General features: G+C 59.3%; 1 protein-coding gene across 1 annotated transcript; it reads left to right on the plus strand.

Annotated features, from left to right (window-relative positions):
* The first annotated feature begins 6,573 nt into the window (after positions 1-6,573).
* On the plus strand, positions 6,574-7,719 carry Paqr9 (progestin and adipoQ receptor family member 9). Its single transcript, XM_042665747.1, has one exon. It carries the CDS (start codon positions 6,574-6,576, stop codon positions 7,717-7,719), a length of 1,146 nt encoding a protein of 381 aa, XP_042521681.1.
* Positions 7,720-10,377: the final 2,658 nt, after the last annotated feature.

Consider the following 10,377-nt stretch of genomic DNA (forward strand, 5'->3'; position numbering starts at 1 on the left):
CACGCCCAACCTTGTGTGTATGTGTGTGTGTGTGCGCGCGCGCGCTTGTGCACACACGTGCACTCATTTTTCAGGTAGTCACATTTTTGCCCAGGACTGACTTGAACTGCTCTCCTCCCAGGTAGCCTTCCCAGGGAGCTGAGATTATAGACAGACCTGAACCACCCTGCTGGGCTTGGTTGTTGACGTGGTATTGCCTTCCACCCGGACACACCAAAGTCCTGAGTAGCTGGGATTACAGGTGTGAGCCACAGCATCTGGCTAGACCCACCTCCTTTTTTATTTTTTTGTCAGTCATGAGGCTTGAACTCTGGGCTTGGGCTTTGTCCCTCAGCTCTTCAGCTCAAGGTGAGCACTCTACCGCTTGAGCCACAGTGCCACTTCTGGGTTTTCTAGTGGTTTACTGGAGATCAGAGTCTCATAGACTTTCCTGCCTGGGCTGGTTTTGAACCCCGATCTTCAGATATCAGTCTTCTGAGTAGCTAGGATGACAGGCGTGAGCCATTGAAACCCTGCCTGAGATCTTGAAAACACCTAGCATTTTTTTTTTTAAAAGAAAGTGAGAGGGAATGGGAGGGGGGGGGAGGAAGGCAGCTCAGTGGTAGAGTGCTCACCTAGCACACATGAAGACCTGAGTTCGATTCTTCTGTGTCAGACATAGAAAAAGCCAGAAGTGGTGCTTTGGCTCAAGTGGTAGAGCACTAGCCTTGAGCAAGAGGCTCAGGGACAGTGCCCAGGCCCTGAGTTCAAGCCCCAGGACTGGCCCCCCCCAAAAAGTTACTCAATTCTATTGGGTGCATGAGTGGGAAAAATACTGGACTTCTCTGTTCCAAGGGCTTGTGTGTCCCACTGCCTTGCTGGGCCACCTTGGGGGCTCCACCGCAGCCACCATGGCCCCAAACACGATTAACAACATCCTGTAGTTTTGGGGAACCTGAGTTTTTGAAGAAATGCAAATTAATTCCCTAAACGCCTTGTGCTTTGTTCTCTTCCCAACATTATTTTCTTAAAAAGTATCTGTCATCCCTTTTCTATTATAAAGGAATTTAGCGCCGCTGGAGGAATTAATTTATCTGACTAATGGATATCAAATGATCTCCGGCTCCATTTAATGTTGTAGACCACAGCTCAACCGGGCCATTAACAAATGCGCTTGCTTCGGCATTAATCCCGCAGTGTTGTGTGCTGGTCACGGGACCTGCCGCTCTGTGGTTCCTCACGAGCTTACCCTACCGACCAGCCGAGAAGCAACAAATAATTTCACAAATGCACTTCTGTGAGGAGGACTGATGGAGTTTTTGATTCTCCTCTGCACGCTCAGAATAATAGATCAGGGACAGGTGCACCTCAAGACACTGCCTTTTCTTTTCTTCTAGGCTTGGAAAGTTTTTGGAAGTGTTTTGATCACTGTACGAACATTCACCAAGTAGCTGCTCTGCGATGGGGCTGAGGGCAGCTCCTGCCAGCAACGCCCCTGCCCTTGCAGGAGAGAGATGAATAAGTGTGTGCTACATAAGGAATTATCCGCATCAAGTAGTGAAAGTGCGAAAAGATGAGGGCAGCAGGCAGAGCGTGGAGGCTGTCCTTTTAGACAGGGTGGCCACAGTGTCCCGGGAGGTGGCGATGCTGGACACAGATGGAAGGGACACTGCAAGGCGATCAGCTGAAGCAATGAGGAACAGCAAGTGTGAGGCTCCTGGGGTAGCTGCCAGTTCATCAGTGAGTCAGGGAAAAAAGGCGGACTGCGCATGCCTTAGCGAAAGCACGGGCGGCAGAGCCAAGGCGCCCTTGACCCACCAAGCCTGGCAGAGCCCGTGCGGCCTCGAAAGTCTGTCCTGGTGGCACAAACTGGGGACTCAGAGCAGCGACAGCAAGGCTGGTGCCAGGGAAGAGGGGAGAGGACTCCTTCCCATCCCTCAGTAGGGGCAATTTTCTGCCTCCTCTAGGAGGCCGGGGTAGGTAAGAGTCTCAAGTCACCTCCTCCCTGACACTCTGATCTCCAATAAACCAGCAAAAAGGCTAGAAGGGAAGCCGGGCGGGCGCTGGTGGCTCACACCTGTCACCCAGCTACTCTGGAGGCTGAGCCGTGAGGATGGGTTCAAAGCCAGTGGGGGGGGGGGGGGGGGGAGGAGGAAAGCCTGGTGCAAATGCGTTGTCCCAGGGGAAGCTACTGATAAGCTTGGGGGTGCTAATCTGCCCTCGGGCGCTCACATCACTGCTTCTCAAACTAAAAACAAGGCTGCTTCCCAAGCAGCAGCCCAGGCAGCCTCTCCCGGCTGTGTAGATCACAGGCTGTGAGCCTGTGTAGATCGAGGGGCTGCCGCTGGCTGACAGAGACTGAAGTGGAGCTGTGGCAGCCTTGAGCCTGAGGACAGCACCCTGGGCCGAATTCAAGCCCCAGTCCTGATACACACACATCGCAATATTTAATTCCTCATATCAGTCTTTTTATTAGTCTTTCTGCTGGACTGAAATTTGAACTTGGGGCCTGATGTTTGCTGAGTAGCGACTCTACCACTTGAGCCACACCTCCAACCATTTTTGCTGTCAATGCTTTACATATAGAGCCTCCTGGTTCTGTCCAGGCTCACTCTGGACCTCCAAGTCTTCTACCTCGGCCACCCTGGCAGTCGAGATAATGGGAATATGCCACCATGCCTGGCTTTTTTGTTGCTGTTGTTGCCAGTCCTGGGGCTTGAACTCAGGGCCTGGGCCCAGCCCATTGTTTCTCAGTTTTTAGATAAAATATAAGACTTCGAGAGGTTATTTCCTTGGAAGACAGTGCATGATTAACAAATAAAACCGGCATGCTTTCTTCCAAGTTGTATTGACAGCTCATTGTCCTTATTAAACAACACCAAATTTGCTGTGGCGTGTGTAATATATGCTTTCTTTTATTAGTGGAGCAAGAAAACATAAATAACTTCTGTTTGGACAAGATGAACATCATCGAAGAAAACCAAGTTGAAAAAGCATTTGCGGGGCTGGGAAGGTGGCTCAGTGTAGAGTGCTCGCCTAGCATGCATGAAGCCCTGGGTTTCATTCCTCAGCACCACAGACACAGAAAAAGCTGGAAGTGGTGCTGTGGCTCAAGTGGTAAGTGTGTTAGCCTTGAGCAAAAGAAGTTCACAGACAGTGCCCAGGCACTGAGTTCAAGCCCTGGGACTGGCAAAAAAAAAAGAAAAAAGAAAGAGAAAGGAAGGAAGGAAGGGAGAGAGAAAGAAAGGAGAGAGAGAGAAAGAAAGGAAGGAGAGAAAGACAGACAGTCAGACAGGGCATTTGCCAGTTGCTACGGCCTTGCACATGGACTGGATTTTGCAGTCAGGACTTGAGTCTACCCAAGCCCAGGGCTTCCAGGGAGCTAGAACGGCGCTGCGGCTCAGGGCACGGGTTGGCTCCTGCCCGAGCCCAGGCCCGGCTCGCCCAGGCCAGGCCTGTGGCTGGGGTTCGGGCAGCAGGCCCTGGTCCAGTCACGAGCTCGGTCTGTCTCCCAGCACACACACCTGCGGGTGACAGCAGCCACCCCACCGTCTCTATCTGTCTTGCCAGACAGAATGCCAGCCAGACAATGCCAGCGCTGCCAACAGGGCACCAGGGGTCGGCTGTAAAAACTAGCCCGTGAGGACCCAGGGAAGAGTTCCAGATCTCAATTGTGAGAATGAAATAAATTCTTCCTTCAGGTGGGTGGTAAGTAAGGGAAAAGCTATAGCACTGTCCCCATTGATTAACACCCTGTATGTAGTTTTGCTGTTTCCTGAGTTCCCGCGTGTGTGTGTGTGTGTGAGCACACGTGCGCACGCACGCACACATGCATGTGTCAGTACTGGAGCTTGAACTCTGGGCCTGGGCGCTGTCCCTCAGCTCTTCAGCTCAAGGCTAGCGCTCTACCACTTGAGCCACAGCACCACTTCTGGCTTTTTCTGTGTATGTGGTGCTGAGGAATCAAATCCAGGGCCTCATGCACGCAAGGCAAGCGCTCTACCACTGAGCCACCTTCCCAGCCCTAAAGAGTTTTTCTATACTCACATTCAGTTAATTCTACTTCTTTGCTTGAGGCGACTTTCCTATTATACTTTTCCCAATTATATAATTAGCTGCTTATGAAGCAAAGAGGGAATTAGATCCTAAGACCAACAATTTTCACATGCTTGGATTGTTTATAGACTCACAAATATCAACCTTTTTTTTCTGAGTTGTCCAGCATTCAGACTTAGAAATCCTAAACTTGAATGAAATGCTTAACTCTCCCTTAAAAAAAATCTATTTAAATAACTTCAGTAAAACTTCTTTATATTAAAAAGAATCCACAAAGCAGAAATGTGTGATAGAGGTCAGAAAGACACTGTGCCAAGTTTACCTTTGGCGGATTATGTAAGTGTTTGTCAAATCAATGACTAGTGGAAATTATTTCAGACAGAAATTTCTAAGGACACTGTGAATGTTTTCTAGACTTTGGTAATACCCATTGGTATGGGGTTATAACTAAATAACCCCATCCATAACACAAATCCACCCTGACCTGCTGTGGGGGGGGGGGACTCTTCCTTAACCCACTTGCGGGGTGTGCCTCAGGACCAGGGGAGTCTATGTTCACAGTAAACCAAGAGAAATTTAAAACGCTGAACACTCCCTTCCGTGATGGAACTGTCTCCCCTACCAGCCCTCCTCTGGCCAGGCAGCGGGACGCGGTGGGAAGCTTTCTAGTTCCAGGGAACAGCCGGCAGCAGCCTGGGCTTGGGTCAAAGCTCTTCCCTGCGCCACCAAACCGGCTTCTTTGGGGCCCTGCTGCCTTCTGTTTGCTGCTCTGCAAAATGGGTAAACACCACAAGGACTTGACAACTGTGAGGACAGACGGACACAGGGACTTAACTGTGAGGACAGACGGACACAAGGACTGGACAACCGTGAGGACAGACGGACACAGGGACTTAACTGTGAGGACAGACGGACACAAGGACTTAACCGCGAGGACAGACGGACACAAGGACTGGACAACGTGAGGACAGATGGACACAAGGACAACCGTGAGGACAGACGGACACAATGACTGGACAACCGTGAGGACAGATGGACACAAGGACTTAACCACCGTGAGGACAGACGGACAGGACAGCCATGAGGACGGAGGGACAGGCCAGGACTCATCCCCGGCAGGTGGGGCGGCCGTCGGGGCAGGGTGGTCCCTGCGCTGGGTCAGGACTTTGCTCTTCTGTGTTCTGCATTGTTCGCTTCTGCCTCTGCCTCTCCACACCGGAGGGAGCGGCTCCGCAGCCACCGCCTGGCCTCTGCCTAAGCCAGCCACCGCCTGGCCTCTGCCTAAGCCAGACACCGCCTGGCCTCTGCCTAAGCCAGACACCGCCTGGCCTCTGCCTAAGCCAGACACGGGGTTCTATCCAAGCCAGGGCTCCCTCCCCTGCTCCCTCCTGCTCCCCCTCCCTCCCCTGCTCCCTCCTGCTCCCCCTCCCTCTCCTCTCTCCCCTCCCCTCTCCTCCCCCTCCCTCCCCTCCCTCCTCCCTCCCCTCTCCTCCTCCTCCCTCCCCTCCCTCCTCTCTTTCCTCCCTGCCCCCTCCCGCTACAAAGCACCTGCACCCGCGGCATCTTCTCCCCATTGAGTCCGCGCTCGCGGGCTCGGGCTCCGGGGTTTCATGGATTACTGTTATTGGTGCTATTATTTGTATCAGTGTTGATGAAGACGCGGGGCTCGGGACCGCCGCCGAGGATGGCCGCCGAAGGACGCGCGGCGGGTGCGCGGGGAGGACGCGGGGAGGACACGGGGGGGGGGGGGACGCGGGGAGGACACGGGGGGGGGGACGCGGGGAGGACACGGGGGGGGACGCGGGGAGGACACGGGGGGGACGCGGGGAGGACACGGGGGGGGGACGCGGGGAGGACACGGGGGGAGGGGGAGGGCGCGCCGGCAGGCGCAGAGGGGACCCCGGGGCTGGCGGCGGAGGCCGATCGCGGGGCGCAGAGCGGAACCCGGGGCTCGAGGCCGATCGCGGGGCGCAGAGCGGGACCCGGGGCTCGAGGCCGATCGCGGGGCGCAGAGCGGGACCCGGGGCTCGAGGCCGATCGCGGGCCGGGCGGGGCGCAGAGCGGGACCCGGGGCTCGAGGCCGATCGCGGGGCGCAGAGCGTGACCCGGGGCTCGAGGCCGATCGCGGGCCGGGCGGGGGGCACGGAGGCTGCGGAGGTGTCGGGCAGAAAACGGGGCCACCGAGGCTGGGCGGGGAGGGGAGGGGGGGCAGTTAGCGCGTCTCCAAGGCCTCCCCCTGCCCCCCCTCCGGAACCTTCTGGAACGCCCCGCGTGGGGTGGGCGCGTTCGGAACCCCCACCCCGGCCCCGCCCCCTCCATCCTTAACGGCGCGGGGCGCGGGCGGCGTCCCGGGGATCGGCCGCACCGCACCGCACCGCACCGCACCGGGTGCGCTCCCCCCGCCCCGCCCGGCCCCGCCGCGCCGCGCGCGCCCCCGCTCACCGCCGCCCCGTGTCTCTCCAGGCGCCCGGTGAAGCCGGAGGAGCGGCGGCCGCGGGAGGCGGAGGCGGCGGCGGAGCGGCGAGGCCGGGCGGCCCCATGGCGCGGCGCGCGCAGCCCCGGGCGCGGGCGGCCCCGGCGGCCCCGGCCCCGGCCCCGGCGGCCCCGGCCGCGCTGCTCCGCTGGGACCAGGTCCCCGAGGACTTCGTGGAGCGCTTCATCCTGTCCGGCTACCGGCGGCCGCCCAGCTCGGCGCGCGAGTGCCTGGCGTCGGTGCTGCGGCCCACCAACGAGACGCTCAACTTCTGGACGCACTTCATCCCGCTGCTGCTCTTCCTCGGCCGCTTCGGCCGCCTGCTGCTGCTGGGCCCCGACGCGGCCGAGCCGCTGCCCTTCCACCACCCCGGCCTGCTGCCGCTCTGGTGCTACGCCTCGGGCGTGCTGCTCACCTTCGCCGCCAGCTGCGCCGCGCACGCCTTCGGCAGCGCCTCGCGGCGCCTGCGCGCCGCGCTCTTCTACCTGGACTACGCCTCCATCAGCTACTACGGCTTCGGCAGCACCGTGGCCTACTACTACTACCTGCTGCCGGGGCTGCGGCTGCTGGACGCGCGCGCGCTCGCGCCCTACGTGCGGCAGCGGCTGGGCTGGCGCGTGGACTGCGCGCGCGCGCTCGCCGCCTACCGCGCGCTGGTGCTGCCCGTGGCCTTCGCGCTGGCGGTGGGCTGCACGGCCGCCTGCTGCCAGAGCCGCGCGCGCCCGGCGGCGGGGGCGGCGGGGGCGGCGGGCGCGCGCGCGCACCCGGCGGCGCTGCGCACGCTGGTGTTCGCGCTGCCGCTCAGCCTGGCCTGCCCCATCGCGCTCGAGGGCGCGCTCTTCGACCTGCGCGCGCGCGACCCCGCGCTCTTCCTGCGCTTCCACCGCCGCTACCTGTGGCTGGCGGTCGCCGCCTTCTTCAACGTCAGCAAGATCCCCGAGCGCCTGCAGCCCGGCCTGTTCGACGTGGTGGGCCACAGCCACCAGCTCTTCCACATCTTCACCTTCCTCAGCATCTACGACCAGGCGCACTACGTGGAGGACGGCCTGCGCCGCTCGCTGCGCCGCGCCCCGCCGCCCGGCGGCGCGCCCACCTTCGCGGGCACCGTGGGCGCCATGCTGCTGCTGCTGCTCTGCCTCGGCCTGGTGGTGCGGAGGTTCCTGCGGCAGGGCGCGGCGCGGGCGCGGGCCGAGCGCTGCGGGGACCAGTGAAGCCGGGGCGGGGGGGAGGGGGGGCGGGGGGCCCTCTGCGGGGCCGGGGGGTAAGGGGGTGAGTTGGGGGCTGGTCCGCTCTGCGGTGCCCACCTGTGCCCCCTCCCTCCCCCTCCCTCCCTGCCCCCTCCCTCTGCGGGGCCGGGGGGTAAGGGGGTGAGTTGGGGGCTGGTCTGCTTTCTGGGGTGCCCAACTGACCCCCCTCCCTCCCCTCCCTCCCTGCCCCCCTCCCTCTGCAGGGTCTGGGGGGTAAGGGGGTGAGTTGGGGGCTGGCCTGCTCTGCGGTGCCCACCTGTGCCCCCCTCCCTCCCCCTCTCTCCCTGCCCCCCTCCCTCTGCTGGGTCCGGGGGGTGAGTTGAGGGGTGACCTCCTCTGGGGTGCTCATCTGTGCCCCTCTCTCCTCCCCTCTCTCCTTCCCCCCTCTGCAGGTTCTGGGGGGTAAGGGGGTGAGTTGAGGGCTGGCCCGCTCTGGGGTGCCCACCTGTGCCCCCCTCCCTCCCCCTCCCTCCCTACCCCCCTCCCTCTGCAGGGTCTGGGGGGTAAGGGTGTGAGTTGGGGGCTGGCCTGCTCTGCGGTGCCCACCTGTGCCCCCCTCTTTTTCCCTCCCTCCCTCCCTGTTCCCCCCTCTCTCTGCAGGGTCTGGGGGGGATAAGGGGGTGAGTTGGGGGCTGGTCTGCTCTCTAGGGTGCCCACCTGTGGCCTCTCCCCCCTCCCTCTCTGACCCCCTCCCTCTGCAGGGTCTGGGGGGTGAGTTGAGGGGTGACCTGCTCCGGGGTGCCCACCTGTGCCCTCTCCCCCCTCCCTCTCCCTCCCTTCCTGTCCCCCACTCTCTGCAGGGTCTGGGGGGGTAAGGGGGTGAGTTGGGGTCTGGCCTGCTCTAGGGGGTGCCTACCTGTGCCCCCTCTTCTCTCTCCCTCCCTCCTTTGTTCCCCTCCCTCCCTGCTCCCCTCCCTCTGCAGGTTCTGGGGGGTAAGGGGGTAAGTTGGGGGCTGGTCTGCTCTTGGGGTACCTACCTGTGCCCCCCTCCCTCTGCAGGGTCTGGGGGGGTGAGTTGAGGGGTGACCTGCTCTGGGGTGCCCATCTGTGCCCCCTCTGTCTCTCCTTCTCTCTCTGCAGGTTCTGAGGGTGGGGTGGGGTGGGGAGGGGTGGCTCTTGGTTTTTACAAGAGGAAGGTGGGGGGGCTGCACAGGGACCCCCTCCCCCCAGTCCTCCTGGCGGGGTTGGAAGGAGAGAGGGGAGGACCAAGTAGCCCCGAAGGAGGGGGGATCAGGTCATGGGGGTCAAGAGGAAAAGCAGCCAGCCCACTGGAGCTCCTCCTGCAGCGTCCCTGTGTCCTCCTGAGGAACCCCCAGAGCTGTCCAAGAAGAAGGGAGCTCTGTCCGCAGAGAACCCCAGGGCTTTTCCCCTGCTAGAAAAACAATTGCATGGAAGTGAACCCACGTCAATCATTGCAAAAAAGAAGAAAATGTTTCTCAGATGTTATTTAAACAATAGTAATAATAATATATACAGTGATTTGTTTGGCATCGTTCCTCAAGGCCTGTGATCACGCACCGTGTCTGCTCACCTCGTTTTGAATCTCTGAGCCTTCAGCGAAGCCGCACATACTTGAACTTGGCCGGGAGAGCAGGCGGCTCTCAAGTTCTCAGCTACTGTTTCCCAGCAGTGTTTCCAGAAGGAGTGTGTGTGTGTGTGTGTGTGTGTGTGTGTGTGTGTGTGTGTGTGTGTCATGGATCCAACTGTGAAGGACTCTGCTGTAGGGATTCTGGGTAGACGATGGGTGAGGAGCTGGAATGATGGGAACACGTCCCAGGTTCCCGTGAACGTTCACGTGTCCACACAACCGGTCCTGCTCGTTGTTGTTGTGTTTTGTTTTCCCATGTGTCTGTTTTGATTGTTTTTTAATCTTGCGCTCTTCTTCTCGAGTTGCCACTGGAATAAACGCACCTTTGGAAGCAATGCCCCAAATCACTGGTCCTCAGACAAGTTTGTTTGCTCTGGGGAGATGGGCAGGAAGAAGTGGTTTGGCGGTGGTGGCGGTTCCTTTTGATTTTTATTCTGGTAAATCCGGAGTTGACATTCCACCCAAGATGGCAGGAGAAGTGGTGCTGGTTTTTAAACTTTGGCAAAAGCCTGGAAGTCACTCGCTTGTGAGCATTTATTTGGTCTTCCTGGCAAGAGAGGCGCAACCCACCAGTGGGCCAGCCGTGGGTGGCGTGAGAGGTCACCGGTGCCATCTGTCCTCGCCTGCACTACACAGGTCACACCGAGGAATACAATGATGACATCGTGGCACCATGAAGGTCAAGGGGCACAGGACCGAGGTTGTAGCTGAAAGCGTTGAGTAATTGGCAGTCACCCCCAATCCTTGAAAAACGTTTGCAAACCCCAAGATACCGCGTGGCCAGCTTGGCCTGTGTTTTGTGGTGGCCATAGTTTCTGGTCTTTGTTTTAAAGGTATTTTCTATCAACGTTGTCGAGACAGCAGCTTGTGACAGGCAGAGACCACCACCACAGCTTATTTTTTTTTTTTTTTTAACACACACTTTTTGGTAAGTCATTTTGGTGCAAGCCAATCCACGATGGAATCTGCACGTGGCTGTGTGCTGCCCGCCAGGTCCTAGGAGCACTGAATGGAGCGCGGGCCACGGTGGTGGT

Source organism: Dipodomys spectabilis, unplaced genomic scaffold (genome assembly GCF_019054845.1).
Source record: "Dipodomys spectabilis isolate Male_0828 unplaced genomic scaffold, ASM1905484v1 ptg000342l, whole genome shotgun sequence".
NCBI lineage: Eukaryota > Metazoa > Chordata > Mammalia > Rodentia > Heteromyidae > Dipodomys > Dipodomys spectabilis.